Source organism: Saccopteryx bilineata, chromosome 2, assembly GCF_036850765.1.
Source record: "Saccopteryx bilineata isolate mSacBil1 chromosome 2, mSacBil1_pri_phased_curated, whole genome shotgun sequence".
Classification (NCBI taxonomy): domain Eukaryota; kingdom Metazoa; phylum Chordata; class Mammalia; order Chiroptera; family Emballonuridae; genus Saccopteryx; species Saccopteryx bilineata.
The window spans coordinates 288,875,008-288,895,084 of NC_089491.1; the positions used below are offsets into that span (position 1 = coordinate 288,875,008).

Genomic DNA, 20,077 nt, shown 5'->3' on the forward strand with positions numbered 1-20,077 from the left:
CACAGTTCTGGAGGCTGAGAGTCCAAGATGCAGGTGTTGGCAGTGCTGGTTCCTGCTGAGGCCTCTCCTTGGTTTGCAGATGGCCACCTTCTCCCTGGGTCTTCACATGGTCTTCACTGCATGCGTGATTGTCCAGGTTTCCTCTTCCAAGGACACACCCTAATGACTTCTTTTTAACTTAATCGCCTCTTTAAAGATCCTTTGTCTAAACACAGCCACATTCTGAAGCCCTGGGGGTTAGGGCTTCAACATATGAATTTTAGAGGATGCAAGTGAGCCCGTCACAGGTCAAGGGCGAGCAGTGCAGAGAACAGTCTGGCACGTGTGCGGCACCATAAGGAGGCCCGTGTGGCGCTGCCTGGGAGCGGGGAGGCAGGAGAGGAGAGGGACAGGCGGTTTGGACTGTGGCCTCAGCATGATGAGTAAGCAGGGCATGGTGCAAACGACAAATGCTTCAGAAAGGTGCCTGGTGGAGGGTGGGCTGCAGCAGGGGATTGTGGAGGCAGTGCAGCCAGCGTGGAATTTGTGGAACTGGTTAGTCTCGGAGAGGAGAGGTGGTGGAGGCCCAGACCAGAGCTGGGGGTGCGCATGTGGGGTGGGTGTTCAGATTGGGAATGTTTTGAAGGTAAAGGGGATGGGACTCAGCAATGGACTGGATGAAGAATGTGCATGATCTGGGACTCATGGTGGTCCCGTCCCTGGAGCTTTTGGGCCTGAATATTTGGCAGGTGATGGTCCTATGAGCCGAGGAGGAGGAAGGCTGGGTGCGGGGGGCGCAGACTAGGGGAAAGGGTCTTAATGGTCTGTGCCCCTTGGACATCTGGAGGAGAGTGTGACAGTGGAGTTTGGAGCTCTGGGGGAGGTCCAGGATAGTGGGGCACACCTGTGGTCATTGGCATGTAGATGACAGATAAAGCCAAAGGGCTGGGTGAGCCCGTTAGTGGGTGGGCAGAGAAGGGAGCTGAGGCCTGAGCTCCGGGCTCTGCATTGTCTGGACCTCTGGGAGCGGACCAGCGCTGACAGAGGCGACTAACAAGGAGCAGCCATTGCAATTTCAAGAGGGGAGTCCACGTAGAGTGTTTCCAGGAGATGTCAACCGAGCAGGTGCCGCTGTGTTGCTGGAACGGGAGCCCCCTGGCAAGAGCTGTGTCTGTGGGTTTGGGGCGAGACAGACCTGGCTGGATTGGGTTGGAGACAGAGGAGTGGGGAAGAAACTAGACGTTGGGGAGTTCACTGTAGCGTAACGGGTCCGAGGAGGGGTTTCATTATTGTCGTCGTTTTCAGCGGTCAGAGTGGTCTCAGTAAGGGAGGTTGATAGTGTGATAACAGAAGAAAACACAGTAATAAAATTTTAAAGGAGGGGAGAGGGTGGGGTACAGGGCATGAGGGCGGACAGAGGAGGTGAGGACAGCTGCAGAGCAGGGGCAGGTGAGCAGCTGGGGTAGAGCTGAGGGGCAAGGCACAGGTGGGGGTGGGCATGGTGGCATGGACAGAGCACAGCAGGCCAATGTCCCAGTGGATGCAGGGGTGGGACTAGAGTGGCATTTGAAGGGCTGAGGGATTTGCAGCAGGAAGGGGAGTTTGGAAGCCAAGCATCAGGCCACTTCCCTGTCTGTGGCCCTCGGGTGTGTGGAGTGAGAGACAGAGGGTTTAAGAGCGGCGGGGCGAGGGGGCAGCCCAGAGCCCAGAGCAGCAGGGAGGGGACTACTCGGACTGTGCTGATGCCAGTCCAGAGGGCCCTGTGGGAGGGCGTTGGGGGAGGGGAGGTGGACACACACTAGGGGACATGCAGGATTCCTGATGCTGTGCCCAAGGGAGGAGTCCCGACAGGGAGCAGGTCGGAACAGGAAGCCTAATGCAGGTGGGACCACGCTGGGCACGGGGGCTAAGTGGTGGGCACTGTGGTCCCCACCTCCCTCTCTAGCCATTTCTCAAGGAGTCTGATTGTCCTGTTGACATGTTTGGACATTAGCAAGTGACAAGGGCCTGGCTGGGTGGCAGAGGTAAGAAATTGGGTTTAGCCTAACCTGTGGTGGCTCAGTGGATAAAGCATCAACCTGGAAACACTGAGGTCGCCGGTTCTAGGCCCTGGGTTTCCCGGGTCACGGCACATATGGGAGTTGATGCTTCCTGCTCCTCCCCCCTTCCCTCTCTCTCTCTCTCTCTCTCTCTCTCTCTCCTCTCTAAAAGGAATTTTTTTTAAAAAAGGAAGTTTAAAAAAAAGAAATTGGGTTTAGGAGTTTGGGGTTAGGAGGAGAGGGAGTCAGCTCTAAATTGACCCTTGGAAGGTGAAGTAGGCCGGGAGACCCTGGGCCCCTCAGTGGATGGGCTGGGGTGGGGGTCCCTGTGCAGAGGTGACTATGGTGAGCCCGTGGAGGGGAGGGTGGGGGGCTGGCAAGGGCATTCTGGCTGGAGGGCCCCTGTTAGCAGTGTCCCCTCTGCCCCGCAGCCAAGGCCCAGGAGGTCCTGCAGGCCATCCGTGGCTACGTGCGCTTCTTCTTTGGCTGCCGGGAGTGTGCCAGCCACTTTGAGCAGATGGCCGCCGCCTCCATGCACCGCGTGGGGAGCCGAGAAAGTGCTGTGCTCTGGCTCTGGTCTAGCCACAACAAGGTCAATGCTCGCCTCGCAGGTAAGGGAGGGCCGCCTCCAAGGCCGGGGTTCACCTATAGAGGGGGGATGAGGTGGGGTACTTCGGAGATGGGGCACTCGTCCCCTAGGTAACACCCCATGTGTCACAGTGTTTCATAGCACGTAGAGCCTTTCACATGCTCTATCAGCCCTGCTGATGGATATCAGTATCATTAGGCCCATTTTCCAGATGAGGAAACTGAGGTTTTGATACTTGAAGAGCCTGGTTTTCTGATGCTCTTGCTCTTTTTCCCCTGTACTGGGGCCCCTCCCTCTGGCCTGTCGGGGTCCCTTTCTGCCTCCCTGTTCTGCTCTCTGGCTATTGGCCCCTTACTCAACCCACAGGGAGGAGAGAGCCAGGCTTTTCTACTCATAGGAGGGCTCTACTGATAGCATGTTCTGGAAAAGAACGACCAGGTCTTTCCTAGGAGTACCAGGGACTTGATCCCACAGCGGGAGGCCTTGTCTTCTAGTTTCCTCATTGACAGTGTTTCTCTTCCCCGGGCACCGCACTCCGATGGGTCCAACCGGCAAAACAATAATCTCCAGGGATGAGCAGAGCCGGCAGGTGGGGAGGGGCCCTCTGTGGACGGGAGCTTGGGCCTATGTGGGGGGAGAGAGGAGTGTGTGTGGCTGGGACAGACGTCCCAGCAGTGTGGGGGTGGGATGGGGGGTTAAAGGGGCCGAATGGAGCAGGTGGTGGTGCCAGAGGCTGCACTTGGTCTGGGTCTCCTGGGGCCTCCTGGTGGACTTTGAAAAGGAGACATGTGCCTCTCTCTCTTCCCACCTCCCCTCCCCACCCTGCCCTCCCACCAAATGCTCCGTCTGACCCTCTAGCCCTGTGACCTCCGCAGGCTCCCAGCTTGCCTCCGGGCCCAGCTGCCACTGATAGGCCAGGAGCTGGCGGGCCAGGAGCCAGGGCCTCTGTCTGAGGACCAAGGAGGGCTGTACCCTGCCCTCTCTCATGGGGGCCTTTCAGATCAAACTAATCACAGTGATGGGAGGTACAAGCTGCGTGCTCACTGACCCTTAGAAATGCTTGTCGCTCCCTCCCCAAAATAACCTAATCTGACTTCTACATCACTTGCTGTTGCCTCATTCTGGCCAGTAACTTTCTTTCCCTATTAAACCCTTTAGGAGGGGTGCCTCCCACATGAGAGATGGGCTGACTGGCATTCCCTGGCGACACTGGGCGAGGGGCTAGTGGCAGGCCCTCTGGGGCTCAGCCTGGGTTTGCCATGGTCATGGCCCTGCTTGGGGTCCCTGCCTCCTGGCGGGCACGACCACTTCCTGACTCTCCCTCGAGTTCCTACCCTGTCCAGGCCACCAGGTCTTCCATGCCCACCCCTTGGAGCCCACCTGGGGAGGAAACTCCCCTAACTCCTACCCACCCCGAAGGGCTGCAGTGGGCTTGCCTGGGGAATTACTGGGTGCCACATACTCTTGTTTCAAAAGACATTTCCCCTGTAATGACAAAAGCCATATATCTCCATGGTGTAAAACTTGGAAGATAACAGAAAAAGGCCAAGAAGACAAATACCAGCAGACCATCCAGAGACTGCAAGACAGGTCCTTCTGAGTCTTCTCACCCTTCCATGCCTGGTCTGGGGCTGCAGGCTGGAGAGATGTTGGCCGAGGGAGACAGTGGGTTCCTGTGGGGAAGCGACTGGAAGGGAGCTGTTTGCTTTCCCTTGGGACCCTGAGTGCTGGGGTTGGGGTTGGGGTTGGGCAGGACTACCCCTCACCTTGAGTGGCACCATGTGGGCGCTGGGCCAGGCCCCGTGCTAGCTAGTTCATCGCCTGCCTCGGCTCAGACCCGCCCCTTCCACGGTGAGCCCTTCTGCAGATGAAGCTGGCGTTCTGAATGGAAGAAGAACGTCTGGGCTTCTGGGTGGGTTCCATGTCCCAGCTAACCTGTGTCTACTTCTCTTCCCAGGGGCCCCCAGCGAGGACCCCCAATTCCCCAAGGTGCAGTGGCCGCCTCGCGAACTCTGTTCTTCCTGCCACAATGAACTCCGGGGGACACCTGTGTGGGACCTGGGCAGCATCCTCAGCTTTTTCAAGACCCACTTCTCCAGGAACAACGTCATCGTGGACCCCCCTTCGGCTGGGGCGGGCTCCCGGAAGGGCGCGCCATGGATGGCGGCCATCCCGCAGCCAGAGCTGGCAGCCGGAAATTCTACTCGGGGCCCTGCAGCGGCTGAGAGCATGGTAGGCCCAGGGACAGAGTTCTCCAGGACTGTCGTCCTGGATGTTCCGGCGGAGAGACTTGGGCCAAGCCGCCCCCCGGAGATGCAGGCTGGCCCCGGTGTGACCGGAGCAGAGCTAGGCCAGGGGCCTCCTGAGTACATGGCAGAGGTTCAGAGGGATGAGCTGGAGCAGCCAAAAGGGCAGCGACCTTTGAGGAAGCGAGACACAGGGGCCAAGCAGCCGGCAGCATTCCCGGCTGAGAAGAACCCCCGTGGGGGCCCTTTGGGGCTGATAAGGGTGGGCCGCAGCTCCAAACAGCTGGCCAACATCCCTGACGGGAAGCCAGAGGCTGGGGTCCCACGAGGCCGAGGCCAGTGGCTGCAGGTGCTGGAAGGGGACTTCTCCCACCTGGACGTCAGCCTCTGTGTGGTGCTCTACTCCCTGTCCTTCATGGGCCTGCTGGCCGTGTACACCTACTTCCGGGCCAGGGTGAGGGCCCTGAAGGGCCACGCCAGCCACCCCGCAGCCTGAACCCTCCCCCTTGGGAGGGCGGCAGGAAGGGAGCTGCTATCCGTGGGGCTCTTCCAGCCCCTTGCCCCCCTCCCCTCCCCTTGCTTCCTGTCCAGAGAAGTCCAGGAAAACCAGCGAACCCTCCTTGGTCCCTGTAGGGAGTGTTACAGAGACCTGAAGCCATGCACAGGGTCCCAGTTCATCAGACAACACGGCGGGGCGGGGGGGGGGGGGGATGGAGCAGCCTTGGGCAATGACAGGCTCTGTCCCTGGCCTCTCAGCACTGAATTCCTCTTTTTTCAGCTAATCTGAAGTCCTGCCTCACTCTTGCTGAAGCTTCAATGTCTCCTGCTTGGTCTTGGCCCCAAATTGGGGGCAAATGAGCCACAGTTTCCAAGGCTTCCAATCAGAGGAAGGTCCCCGGGCTGAGTGGGCTGGATCAGAACTCCTCACCACGTCCCAGGGCCCATCCATCCCTCTCCCTTCTGGACACGAAGAGGCCTTCACACCGGACTGCCTCTGGCTCTCTGCGGCCTGCGTCTCCGGCCCCTCAGTCCTCCTGGGTGGCGGGGAGCTCTAGGGTAGGGACTGGGAGCTTGTGGAAGTCCTGCTGGCCTCTCAGGTGACATTTATGGGAGGAACACCTCAGGCTGGTCCTTTCCAAACCTGTGCTACAAGAAGCGTACAGGTGCTGGATGGGTGATGGTCACTGGGCTCGGCGGGGTTGAGTGGCTGGCTGGGCAGGGCCTGGTGAAGAGGCAGTGTGGAATCTAGGTTAGGGCTAGAGGCTAGGACCTGCGGTGCCTTACTCTGGGCTCAGCTAGGAGAAGTCAAGTGAAAAGATGGTCGCTTCAGGTGTGCTTTGGCTTTTCTCCCTGTGCTCACCCCTCTGGGAGCGGGGTCTTTGTTGATTTGGTCTGCAAAATAGATGCTAATATTTGAACACGCAGTCTGCTGCAGTGAGTGGGGGGTCATCTCCCTCGAGCGCCCACCTCCTGCCATGAGGTGAAGGGGCCCAAGGGAAGGTGACACTGTACACGTGCTCGATTTTCATTCTGCCCCCTGCTTGTGAGGGCCGTGGAATAAATTATTTTTGTTAAGGCAGCACCCATGTGTCCTGTAACTTGCGACTTGGAGACCTAGTGCCTAGGTCTGGACAGAGTGTGCAAAATCTATTCAGCCAGACGCGATCTCCCCTGGCTCACAGAGCTCCTGGCCTGCAGGGGACAAGGGACCCGGGTCACAGCCCGTGGGAAGGGGCCTCCCATGGGCACCAGGGCGGGCCTTGGTGGGGGGCAGCCCCGCCGCTCCCCCGGGCACCTGCCAGCTGCTCTCAGCTCTGCGGAGGCTGGCCTGTTGTCCTGCGTCTCCAGCTCCTTTGGGAGAACAGGGCTTGTTTGTAAGGGGCCAGGCTGGCTGCTCAGCAGGGAGGAGTCAGCCAGATTAGAGGGCCTGCCCCTAATCCGGGCGGCCAGGTTTTACAAGGATCAGAGCAGCTGATAATGAACCTCATTAAGGGGGAGCAGGAGCCGCAATCCGATTTGGGGTTTTCTCTTTGACATCACTCTGCTCAGATGGTCTGGCTCTGGATGGAGCAGGTAGGGTGCCAAGCATGCCCCCCCTGCTAGGGCAGCTAGGGCGGGGCTCGAGTGGGGGATGGCAGCGGTCAATCCCCCTCCCTGCCATTGTCAGCCCCGTTACCTCCATTACCTTGGTGTGACCTCTGGTGGATCCCAGCCGTAGCTGCTCTGCAGGCCTCTCATCTGTCCGAGGGTTCCTGTCTGTGTCCCTGTGGAAGGAGGCTACCACGGGCCAAGACTACTGAGTACACCTGCCCCCCAGCCCCGTGCTGACACAATGCCAAGTGCAGAGGACTCCCAGCTCCAGAGCTGCAGTGACCCTGTTTTCTAAAACCAAGGTCAGGTATTCAGAGTTAGGGCCCAGCACAGGGTGGGTCTCCGCCTTCACAGAGGCCCATCTTCCTGCCCGTTCCAGCCCCTCTGATTGATAAACAAGGGGTGGGCCTCCTCCTTAGCAGGCCCTGCTGCCTTTCACCTTGATTTCCCCGGGGCTCTCGGCAGCATCGATAAACCGCTTCGCCCACCAGCTGGTCCCCTCCCCCATCCGTCTGCCAGGCCCGAGCTGGGGCTTCTGTGCCTTGAACGCTCCAGCCACCTCCATTCAGGGTGGTTCTCTGCACCCTGAGAGAGCGCCCACCCAGGAGAGGCCTCAGGGAGGCCCACACAGTGGATGCCTCAGCCTGAGGCCTCAGCCTGGGGCCAGAGGGAGAAACCTCATCTGCCTGGGATGCTCCCTGTGGGGGTGCAGGGCCTGTGTCCTAGGGGAGGAGGCCGGGCACTGGGCTTTGAAGGGAGTGTTAGCAGGGAGAGTGAGAAAAAGGGCATCCCAGGCATAGGAGCATGCTCATGTCACCGAGTCCAGCATAGGAAAACGGTGAATACAAGAAAATCAAAGCAAAAACTAAAATATATATTTAAAGGCGTTTTTCAAAGTTGCACTAGCCTAGAAGCTGGGAAAAGCAGAGAAGAGCCGTGTTCCCCCCCTGCTGTAGTGGAGCCTGTACTCTGGAGGAAAGTGAGAACTGAGAGCTAGCGGTAAGTGGTGGTGGCCTCTCTGGGACCCCAAGGAGCAGGGCCGTGTAAGGACCACAGCCTGAGGGGTGCCTACCTCCAGAGGTCTCCTCCAGGCAGGGGAGCCCCCAGAGAGGTGGCCCGCCTCTGGCCTGGCTTCCCCAACAGCCTCGGCACGGGGCGGCGGTGGGGGGGCCCAGGAGCAGCCCCGCCCCCCGGCTGCGGGGTGAGGAGTGGGCCCCTGGGGACCCAGACAGCCCTGGCGCTGGAGGAAAGTCCCAGCAGTTGAAGGAGCAGACCTGGTTCCTACCCCTGGCTGCCCGCTCACCAGCTGGTTCTAACACGTGGGTGCACCATCAACCTCTCAGGCCTCAGTGTCCTCACCTGTGGGTGCAGGCTGTAGACTCCGTGGCTGCCTTTCCCTCGCCTGCCTTGCTCTCAGCTCAGTGAGAGGCTGTGCCTTCAGGGCCTTCCAGAAAGGACTGCTGACTAAAGGGAACTGCAGCCTCTGTGACCTGTGTCTCCACAGGACAGCTGTGGAGGGGAAGGCTCACTCAGGCTGCAGCCCATGAAGAGCATGCTGGAGGCCTCCCGGGCCCCAGCATGACCTCCCTCTCCCCGAGACTGCCTCCCTGAGTCTCTTCCAGGTCCCAGGGAAGCTGCCAGTGGCCTGCCCCGTCCCAAGCATCTCCTTTCCGCCACCCCCTCCCATTTTGGGGCCACCCTCCTATGAAGACCCCTTCCCCTCCCATATTGAGGCCACCCTCCTATGAAGACCCCTTCCTTCCCATTTTGGAGCCACCCTCCTATGAGGACAAGGACTGATCTCCCCCACTCACACATTCACACTCACACATACTCCATTTTAACAACTAAACCAAATTCCAAGAACAATTTAATTTTTACCCCCAGCCCCCTTGTGCCTGGCTTGCTTCCTGCTACGTCCTGTGTCTGAACCACCTGGGCCCTAGCTTCTCCCCAGTGTCCAGCCTGGCCCGGCTGTCCCTGGCACATGCTTGCTCCCTTCCTTGCTGCCCTGGGGGACCATTCCCACCCCAGAGAGACGACAACTGCCCATCTCATTCCTCCCGCTCCACCCCCGGCCTTTGCCCTCCAACCCGGCCCCAGCAGTGCAGTCTCCTAGTAGACAGAGGCCCCATGCATATGGGATCTCAGTTCCTGGAGCCTCGGCGACTGGCCGTCTGTTAATCACAGAGCAGGTCTCCTTTGCAAGCCTGGGGCCCGGCCCTGGAGGACAGCGTGCCCAGGAGTGGGGTTTGATGGCCCCCAGGAAGGTCTCAGAAGTTCCCAGGTGGGTGGTCCAGGCTCTACTCACCACGCTGGCCCTTCCCCGCAAGGTTCACCCACCTCTGCCCGGGGTGTGTGTGCAGGCGTAGGTCACAGACAGTGAGGGAAGAGTATGGAAGTCCCAAGGCCATGGTGGGGGACCCTCTGCCAACCTGAGGTATTTTCTCCTGCAGTTCCTCTGAGCCCCCTGAGGACAGGGACAGCCAGGCAACCCTGGCAAGTACTTCTCTGCACCTGAATGTCTTCGTCTGTGGAGGTAATACAGACGAAAGGTGTGGTTAATAGCACCTGGCACATAGTAGGAGTTCACCATCTGTTGTTATTAATACCCTTAGCCTTCTCCTAATAGCCAAGGGCCAGGGTTGGGATAGGGGTGGACTTCAGAGACCCAAGCAGCCAACGCTCCTGGGGTTATTGTGAGTCCTACCCAACAGATGGCAGATGACTGCATATTGGAAGTGGCTTGGCATCGGGGGAGACAGGGTACCCTTCCTTGAAGGGACTTAGTATTATTCCTCAAAAGCAAAACCACTATGCTTTCAAAGTCCCTTATTCATCTGAGTCCTTTTGCATACTTTGTTCTTTTAAAATAATTAGTTTCGCTCATTGTTTTCAGTAGGCAACACATGCTTAGGCATTCAAAAATTAAAAAGGACAGAGTGAATTGTCTTTCTCCCTGCGTCTCCCGGCCAATCAGGTCCCCTCCCGGGCAGCCAGGGGCACTGCTGGTTCCCCGAGTGTCCTTTCAGACAAGTTCTGTGCAAGTAAGACACATACTCTAAACACCATTTGGCACGGTGTTCTCTACACCTCATACTACACCTTGAAGACCCTTGCATCAATTGCTAAATCTGTTTTGGGGGAAAAAGAGAAAAGTAGGGGGCTTGCACTGTAAGTTTTTAAAGTGTGATTTTACCATAGGAACAAATGACCAATGGATAATAAGGGAAAGTTCAAAGACAGAGCCATGAACATATGGAAGTGTGAGCGCTGATAAAGGTGGCATCATGAATCGATGTGACAGTCGGTGATGAGGACACTGGCTCAGTATATGGAGAGGAAGAAAACTGGATCTCTGCCTTGTACCAGAGATGGACTCGGCATGGAGGGAAAAACCTCAACATGAAAGACAAAAACATGATAAAGCTAATAAAAGATTTGGGAGCATATCATTGAAACATAGCAGTGGGATAGCACTTCTTAAGACTCAAAATGCACCAACATCATAATGGGGAATTTCTGTTTATTGGAGGGTCCCATAGGCCAGTGGTCGGCAAACTGGTTTGTGAGCCACATGCGGCTCTTTGGCCCCTTGAGTGTGGCTCTTCCACAAAATACCACGTGCGGGTGCTACCTCGATAAGGAATGTACCTACCTATATAGTTTAAGTTTAAAAAATTTGGCTCTCAAGAAATTTCAATCGTACTGTTGATATTTGGCTCTGTTGACTAGTTTGCCGACCACTGCCATAGGCCAGTGAGCAGAGAGAGTACAGGCTGGGAGAAAATACAACATCTGAAACTGCCCTTGTCATCATCCAATGTAGACCCAATGACAACGCTGTGGGGAGGCCTGGCAGAGGGCATTCCATGCCCCGATCAGGAGGGGACAGAGCTAGTAGGTGAATAAATCCAATGACACTGCAGACAAACGACTGTCAGGCCAGAGGCCAGACCCTCCCCCACCCAGGGTGAGGGGTTCCAACACTTGACGGCTCTGAGATCAGCCCCCTTCGCGGCCAGCCACCAGCCCTAAAGTGTGTGTGGTAAAACGGACAAATTACCCTGACGAGTTCCAATTTTCACCCTCCAGGAGCCCTTCCGCAGGCCTAGTCCAGATGACAAGTGTGAAATGCGGCCTTCATGGTGGATTACCAGCTGAAGGAAGCTGTCGCCTCCAGGCGCTGGGAGAGAGGGGGGCAAGTTCTGTTTCTCCCTGGGAGAGTGCCTTCCTGTGTCTAGCCTGTGGCCTGAGCGACCCTCACTGTCCCCACTGCCCTGTTTCTGTGGCTGAGAAGGCAGAGTCAATACTGTGTATATGTGTTTTGGAGGATGGAGGACTGGCCAGAGCAGGCCACGGTCACTGGCTATCAGACTATGGGGCAAAGAGTGCTGGTCCTCACACTTTGTCCCCCATCCGGAGGAAAGCTTTGGGTGGGCTTCTCCGGAGGGGCAGTAACATGCCAGACAAACAGTTACCTGTGCCCTGCTCTCAAGGGGCGTGGGGCCTTAAAGGGAGACCCACGCGGAAAGGGTTCCCTTGCATTCAGCCTGTAGATACATGCCCCTCTGAATGGCTGGGGTGCTCTGGGTCCCTGGGGTCACCTCGTCTTTGGGCAGGGAAGGCGGGTCAAGCAAGAAGAGCAGGGGTTCCCCAGTATATTAGCATGGGGCCGGGGGGGGGGGGAGACCAGCCAGAGCAGGGGCCTGAAGGAACAGTCTGGAAGTCTGGACAAGATCCTGAAGGCAGGAGGGGATGGTGGGGGGTTTTAACAGGAGAGGGCACAGTGTTGGGGATTTTTTATCCAGGTGTCCCTGGTGTGAAAAGTCCAGGCCTGAGGGGCAAGTTCCTCTCAGCCAGGACCCTGTCAGTGGGGCCTGTGGGGCCCCAGGTCTCAGGCTGTCCCGCTCCGTGGGCCTTTGTGTGCGCCCTACCCCTCACCCCAAGTCCTTCCCCCCAGACTGCTGCTGCTCTAAGTGGCCCCTCCTCTGAGAAGCCTTCCCAGACCCTCCTCCTTCCTCCTCTCTGTGGGAGGGCTGCAGCCTGTCCACCCCTGTGGCTGTTTGTCACTCTGGCTGCTCCGTTAGTGGCTGATGGATGCATGGCCTCCACACTCACCAGTGAGTAAAACACTTCCTGACTTTGCTGGGACTGAACTCCTCTGCCCCAGGCTGCCTAGGCTCGCTCTGCCCTGCACTCAGCATCCTACAGAGAGGAAAGATACCAAAACGTGGGTTTTTTTTTAAGGATTTTAGTTTATTCATTTTAGGAGGGGGAGGAGCCGGAAGCACCAACTCCCATATGTGCCTTGACCGAGCACCCCTAGGGTTTCGAACCAGCAACCACAGGGTTCCAGGTTGACGCTTTATTTATTGCGTCACCACAGCTCAGGCGAAAGATTTTATTTTATTGATTTTAGAGACAGAACAGGGGAAGAGAAAAGGGTGGGAGAGGAGCAGGAAGCATCAACTTCCAGTAGTTGTGCCTTGACTGGGCAAATCTGGGGTTTTTAACTTGGCCACCTCAGCATTCCAGGTTGATGCTTTATCCACTGTGCCACTGCAGCTCAGACCCAAAAGGTATTTTTAAAAAAGCATTTAGGTTCTCAGAAGCACCATGAACTTTGCTCATTGGTAGACCCTTTCTGGTGAGCTGCCGTGTTCACAGGGAGGCCAGGTGCCCGCAGTGCAGGGGTGCACAGACAGAAATCTGCAGGAACGGGCTGGGCTAGGGGTCCCTTCAGGTGCTTCCAGTCTGAGGGTCTGGCCCGGAGGTGGGGTTAGGAGGGGCCAGCCCTTGGGAACTAGAGAAGCAGCAGCGTCGGAGCCCTGGTCCAGCACACTGCGGGCTCACAGGCAGGGACCCCCAGCCTCATTCCAGCCACAGCGGCCGAAGCATCTGTGTGGCTTTTCCTGTGTCTCTTGGGTCCAGGTCATCATCCCAGGTTTTCCCTTTCTTCCTTAGCTCTCCTCACAGGGACGTCGTGCCTTATGTAATAGAGTCTGCAGAATGCCCCGGGGAGAGCAGGAAGTACAGGAAAAGCCAGGGCCGATTAGGGGGAGAGGGAAGCGGGGCCCTGACAGCTGTAACCATGAGGATGCAGCCAGTGACCACACCAATGACAGGTCGGACAGCCTAAGCAGGCCTGACAGCCACCGAGGCCACTCCACTGGCAGGGAGGAGACTTTCGGCTCCTCCTCATTCCTGGGCCCTAGCAGGGGATCCATCACAAACTCACTCTAAACTCACTCCTCTGTCCATTCATAGAGCAAATGTTCATGAAGACGCCATCATCTGCTGGGCCTTGGCCTTGGAGCTGGGGATGTAATGGTGACCGGCACTGCCTCTCTACTCTCCACCATCAGGAGGTGTATAGAGAACCGGGCAGGACTTCACAACAACCTTAATTACCTTCAGCAGAGCAACTCTTGAGGGCCAGGGTCTAAGCACAGTGTTTCACGTGCAACCCTGAGTGCAGTGCTCTCCATTTGTCTGTGGTTGAGTGCCTTGCCCAAGGTCTCTGGCGTTGAGGCCTCCTGTAAGTGAGGCACTTTTGGAGAGTGAAGCGAACCAGTCTGGGGCCTTCTCAGAGTCGCCCGAGAGGTCCCCATGACCGGGTGGCTGGAACACGGTGGGGGCGCCCAGGTCCTGTCAAGAGCAGGAGCGTGTTATCTGGGATGCTCTTATCATGAGGAGCACTGGGACCTCCAGGAGGGGCCTGTCCTTACTAGCAAAGGAGGTGGGTGGGAGGGTGTTTTCGGGGAGCAGGGGCCTTGTCAACACTATTTGGTATGTCCGAGGCTGGGAGGCCTGGGCCCTGGAGACTTGAGGAGCCTCTGCTGGGGGAAGGAGGGAAGGCCATTGGCAACACCAGCCAGCCTCCAGGACTCACCCAGTGCCTTCAGATGCTAAACCTGTGCCCGATAGCTGGGCAGAGACCCGCTGGAGCTCACGTCCAGGCACAAGTCATCCTGCAGAGAGGCCTGGGCTGTGGGGTGTGGGCAGAGGAGGCCTGGGCTTTTCCCATCAGCCCTACATACAACATGACCAATAGACACACAGCCTAGAGACCAAACATCTCTGTTGCCAGCACACCTCTGTTTCTTCCTTCCCTCCCTTGAGGTCTTCTCTTTCTGGATATCCGGTCTCCTGCCCTACCCCACAAAACACAAATCCCTTGCTATTTGGGCTAGGGCAACCACCCCAGCCATGTAAGTACACAGTTTAACCTTTGGTTTAAAGGTTAAGCTCACTAGGGGCTGTAATTTTGTGTCCCCAGGGCGCTCAGTGGGCCCGAGAAGAGCCTGTGAGAGGAGGGTCCCCTACACTAACTAGACTGTCCATGTCCCGGGCCAGTGACAGTGCTTTATCCACCTCCGTGTCCTCAGAACTCATTCTCTGCTGCATGTACTTACGTTTTCTCCTTGTTCTGGAAACGGTGCACTGTTCTCTTTGGGATACACTTCAAGTGTTTAAAAAGTTATGTTAGGCAAATGAAGTAATTTTATAGTCAAAAACTGAGGCAAATCACATCAGGCTTTTACTGATCCTTATGAAGAAGAGGCGGGGCCATCTCTTTCTGGGGCAGTTGGGCCTCAGGGCCCAGAGGAGAGTCTGGCGGTTGCGACTGGCCTGCGCATCAGGGATCTTGGGGCCATTGTTGCTGGGAAATGGGGAGCCGGTGAGTGGGCCTTCCCAGAGTCGCAGATCTAGACCCTTCTGCCAAAGCCTGGAGCCAGCGTGAACGCACGAATACACGCTGAGAGCTAATAACGGCCCTCCGCGTTCGAGGAGCTCTTCGTGCGCTCACTTACTTCAGCAGCGCGAGGGCCACACAAGGTCCATGTTGTTATTCTGCCCACTTTCACGTGAATCTGTTCCACCACTTGCCATTGCATCACATCACTTTATCACTACACGTGGTGTCCTCTAGTGCCAGCTGCTCATGTTCTTCTGGCCCCACCCCTGGTTCCAAATGGCGCAGAGTCAGACCCTGCCTCATGCGTGTCCTCACCTTTCTTTTTGCCCCTTCACTCACCGGATTGCCTTCTCCCTTCTCCACAGACCCAGATCCTTCCTGCCTTCCAGCCAGCTGACCGCTCCGTGTCCACTGGTCTCTCCCGCGCCTGACCTCTGACCTGCCTGGCCCTGCCCCAGAGTTAAGCAGGGTAAATCTCCACCTCTGTGGACAGCGGGGTCTCCGTGCTCTCCTGGCCACTTTCAAAGAGCATGGGGGCTGTGAGTGGTCAGATGAGGGTCCTCCAAAGGCAGGCTGGGGGGCAGGAGGGGCACAGGGGCCCCCAGAGGCCACGGCCTGTCCCCCCACCCCCGGCTGAGGGGCAGAGCTCACCAGGCTCTGGGGTGGAGGTGCTGGGCTGAGCTAATCACCTAAATGGACACAGGCTGTTGAGAGACAGGCTCTATTCCCTAATAGAATTTGCCCTCAAGTGCAATTTAATTTTCTCTGCGGCGGTCTCCGGCCCCTCTGCTCCCCTCCCCCAGACAGACCCTCAATCCCTGGCTTCCAAGGGGGCGCAGAGCACCTTCTCTCAGTGGAACGAGAAGAGGGGCCTCCTCCGGCCTCTGTCCCAGTCCTCCTCCTTCGGAGCAGCCCCCAGCCCACCCTCCATGCCCGTCCCCAGCTCCCAGCCTGGACGGGACGGACACTCTGACTTTCCTCTAGAGCCTCCTGGACTCAGCTGTGACAGCCATTCCGGCCGTCACATCCTCACCATGAAAGCAGACGCTTCCCCTGATCTCTGGTAAGTCCACATGCTTCGAGAATTCTCTTTGTCCTGCTTAGTGTCTGAGGCTTGGAGGGGAACTAGTCCCAAGGGGAGCAAAGGAGATGGAAATGGGAGGGTCTGGGACCATGTGTGCACACACTCGGGCCAGGTGGAGGACAGAAACCAGCTCAGGACCCAGTGCTTTGGGACAGAGCCCGGGCCCAAGCTCCCGAGCACCCTAAGGACCCTCTTGGCTCACCAGACCTCTGCTGGTTTTCCCTCCATACGTCCAGTACTCCCAGACTCCATGCTCTGACCCCTGACTGCTCACTGCGGGCATCGGAGGCTGTGCAGACCCGGGCTCTGGGCTGTCCTTTCTTCCTCCTGCCAATTTCTGGGTAGAAGAGGGGGAGCCTCGAGAAACTGCTTTCCATCTCATTCTCTGAGACCCCCTCGGGCTGTGATGGGGGCCTCGGGGAGGTCACTGCAGGTCCATGCACTGTAGAAATGGGGTGGGGACCACAAAGAGAACCCTGGGAGGAGAGCAGAGGACACGCGCGGCACCCCTGGGTTCAGCTGAGGTGGTGCTCAGGGAGCCAGGAAGCCTGCAGGGCAGAGAGGTCCCCTGACTGTCATTTCTATCTGGCCGCCCCTGGGGAGGGAGCACCAGGGTTTCTTTTTCTTGGCCATCAAAGCCCTGAAAAGAGCAGAGGGCGGGCTGAGCATGAAGGAGAATGAATGGGTGGCAGGTCAGGGTCAACTGCAAGGGGGAGATGGTCATTCCTCAGGCACAGCCACCTGCTCTGTGTCTGCCACGTCTTGTGCAGCTGAGGTCTCCATCAGCGTGGGAGCCCATCTCTCATGGGGCTGTGTTTGGGAGCACCCTCCCCCCATTCACTCAGCAAACACTCCTTAGTGCTCTGCTTGGTGCCAGAAACTGTGCTGGGTGCTGGGAGGAAAAGGGGTGCGTGCACGCCTGGAACGGCGCCGTCCAATAGGAACATAACGCCAGCTGCTTACGTAATTTACAATTTCCTGGTAGCCAGGCTACCAGAAAACAGAAGTGAAATTAATACTGGGTTTTCTTTAACTCAACACATTCAAAATATTATTATTCCAACATGTTATAGAAGTTTTAAAAACTTTTTAAGCCTGACCAGGCGGTGGCACAGTGGATAGAGCATCGGACTGGGATGCAGAGGACCCAGGTTCGAGACCCCAAGGTCGCCAGCTTGAGTGCGGGCTCATCTGGTTTGAGCAAAAGCCCACCAGCTTGAACCCAATGTCGTTGGCTCCAGCAAGGGGTTACTCGGTCTGCTGAAGGCCCGCGGTCAAGGCACATATGAGAAAGCAATCAATGAACAACTAAGGTGTTGCAATGCGCAATGAAAAACTAATGATTGATGCTTCTCATCTCTCTCCATTCCTGTCTGTCTGTCCTTGTCTATCTTTCTCTCTGACTCACTCTCTGTCTGTGTAAAAAATAAAAAAATTAAAAAAAAACTTTTTAAATAATTTTTTAAACATTTTAAAATTTACAAATTAAATAATGGGGTGGCATTGATCAATAAGAGTACATAGGTTTCAGGTAACATTTCTATAGTGTTTGAACTGTTGATTGTGTTGTGTGCCCATCGCCCAAAGTCAAAACATTTTTTGTTACCGTATATTTGTCCCCCTTTACTCCCCTCTCCTCGTCCCCCTCCACCAGTAACCACTTCACTTTTTTCTGTGTCCATGCATCTCATTTTAATATCTCACCTATGTATGAAATCATATAGTTCTTAGCTTTTTCTATTTACTTATTTCACTCAGTATAACGTTCTCAAAGTCCATCCTTGTGTCATAAATGGCAACATGTCATCATTTCTTAAGGCCAAGTAGTATTCCATTGTATATATGTACCACATCTTCTTTATCCAATCCTCTATCGAGGGACACTTTGGTTGTTTCCATGTCCTGGCCACTGTGAATAATGCTGCCATGAACATGGGGGTGCACGTGTCTTTACATACCAATGTTGTTGAGTTTTTTGGGTAGACACCCAGTAGGGGGATTGCTGGGTCAGATGGTAGCTCTATTCTTAATTTTTTGAGGACCCGTCATATCGTCTTCCATAATGGCTGTACCAGTTTACATTCCCACCAGCAGTGAATAAGGGTTCCTTTTTCTCCACAACCTCCTCAACACTTGTTATTACCTGTCTTGTTGATAACAGCCAACCAATGCGAGGTGGTCTCTCATTGTAGTTCTGATTTGTATTTCTCTAATAGCTAGCAAAAATGAGCATCTTTTCATATATCTATTTGTTGTTTGTATGTCTTCATGAGAGAAGTGTCTAAAAAATCTTAATGAGATATTTTACATTCTTTCCTTCGTACCAGGTCTTCAAGATTTAATGTGTAATTTCCGTTTATGGCACAGCTCATTTCTGAGTGGCCACATTTCAGTCCTTAGTCGCCGCCTGTGACTAGCGGCTATGGTATCAGAGAGTAAAGGCTGAGAGCATCCCCACACGCAGTGTGGCCCATAGGCCAGCAGCATAGGTGTCACCTGGCTACTTGTTAGAAAGGTAGACTCTCAGTTCCCGACCCGCTGAGTCAGGATTTGTACTTTAACGGAACACGCAGGTACACAGTACCTCTGAGGAGCACAGTGTGCAGGGCCGGGGAACTGAATGAACAGTCACAGCGTGTTTGCCCGAGGAGCTCTCCACAGTGTCTCTCACAACAGCCCCTTCTCAGGAGAACCGTCCGAGGATTATCCCCCCCCCCCGCCCCATTAGCGCAGGTGAACAAAGGCTCTGAGAGTCACTGCTCACAGCTACAAAACTCGGATGGAGAGAGATCCAGGATTCATATCTTTACACACACCCCCAACGCTCTTCAAATATTTCTTCCTTGACCATCAAAAGTGGCCATAGTCACGGTGTCCTGGTCTCTTCTCTGTGGGCCAGTGTTTTCAAGCAGAAAACTTTGGAGACCCAAGGGCGAGCCCCTTCACGGTGAGCCAGGGCTGGGAAGAGATGTGAAGGTGCTGAGTTCCTATCCTTATCCACTAAAGAGAGTTGACATCTAAGGGGATGTCTACGTGCCAGGCCCTGTGCTAATAGCTGTAGCCCTCCTGTGACAATACTATCAGGCAGGTGCCATGACACTAACCGCTATACAGTTCTGTACATGGAGGCTCCCAGCAGGTCACACTCCAGCTGGACACTGAAGTCCATCCTCTTCCAGAGTTGGGAGTCTGATCCCGGCCTCACCACTTCTCGTTGCACGACCCTCCTGGACTGGGCCTTTCTCCTGTCATCTCTGCCCACATCTAACACATCCGCATCTTTCGGTCATAAGTCAATTCCTAAGAGCAAACTTGCTGAGTTAAGCTCCTCCAGTAAAAACCCTTCGCCAGAGCGTGACGGGGTGTTTAATATGTTAGCCTTGACACCTGCGGCTATTTTTACTGGAGCCAGGCTGGACTTGCTGCCCTTCCTTCTCCCCACATCTAGCTGCCTCTTGAGCGGCTCTGGGACTGAGCTCCACCTTCCTGCCTTGATTCCTCCCCTGAGCCCTGGAGACTGAAGAGGGAAAACAGGGAAGGGAGAGAGGGCCTCAGCTGGGCAGCCTTGGAAGTCCAAATTCTTTCATCAAATAAACTTACAGATTAAGTCAGCTTTAAAAACAAACACAACCTGGCCCTGGCCGATTAGCTCAGTCAATTCAGAGCCTTGTCCCGAAACAACAAGGTTGTGAGTTCAATCCCTGGTCAGGGTACACATGGGAAGCAACTAAAAATGCACGACTAGGTAGAACAACAAATGCTTCCCTTTCCCCTCTCTCCCTTCCTCTCTCTATTTCTCTAAAAAAAAAAAAAAAAAGTGAATAAAAGTGAAGTCCTGGCTGGATAGCTCTGGAGTGTCATCCTAGAGCACAGAGGTTGCCAGTTCAATTCCCAGGTCAGGGCACATACAGGAGCAGCTTGATGTTTCTGTCTCTCTCTCCTTGCCTCCCTCAAAAATACAAAAACATGGCTGAGCAGGTGGTGGTGCAGTGGATAGAGCATCAGACTGTGACACTGAGGACCCACGTTCAAAACCCTGAGGTTGCCAGCTTGCGTGCAGGCTCATCTGGCTTGAGCATGGGCTCACCAGCGTGAGTGCGGGATTATTGGCTTGAGTGTGGGATCATAGACATGACCCCATGGTTGCTGGCTTGAGCCCAAAGGTTGCTGGCTTGAGCCCAAGGTCTCTGGCTTGAGCAAGGGGTCACTCACTCTACTGTGCCCCCTGGTCAAGGCACATATGAGAAAGTAATCAATAAACAACTAAGAAGCCACAATAAAGACTTGATGCTTCTCATCTCTCTCCCTTCCTGTCTGTCTGTCCCTACTCCCTCTCTCTGTTTGTCA

The 20,077-nt window shown here is 55.7% G+C and overlaps 1 protein-coding gene across 2 annotated transcripts in view; it reads left to right on the plus strand.

Moving 5' to 3' along the window:
- The window catches only part of QSOX1 (quiescin sulfhydryl oxidase 1), a 44,534-nt gene extending 38,099 nt beyond the window's left edge, over positions 1-6,435 (plus strand). The window contains exons 11-13 of one of the 2 annotated variants that reach the window (XM_066261277.1): positions 2,450-2,629; positions 4,565-4,839; positions 5,632-6,435. In XM_066261277.1, coding sequence (XP_066117374.1) covers positions 2,450-2,629; positions 4,565-4,839; positions 5,632-5,640 — 464 coding nt within the window. In that variant the 3' untranslated portion in view covers positions 5,641-6,435. Of the gene's footprint in view, positions 1-2,449; positions 2,630-4,564 lie in introns of both variants that reach the window. The other variant, XM_066261276.1, reaches the window with a different exon arrangement.
- The last annotated feature ends 13,642 nt before the right edge of the window (positions 6,436-20,077 follow it).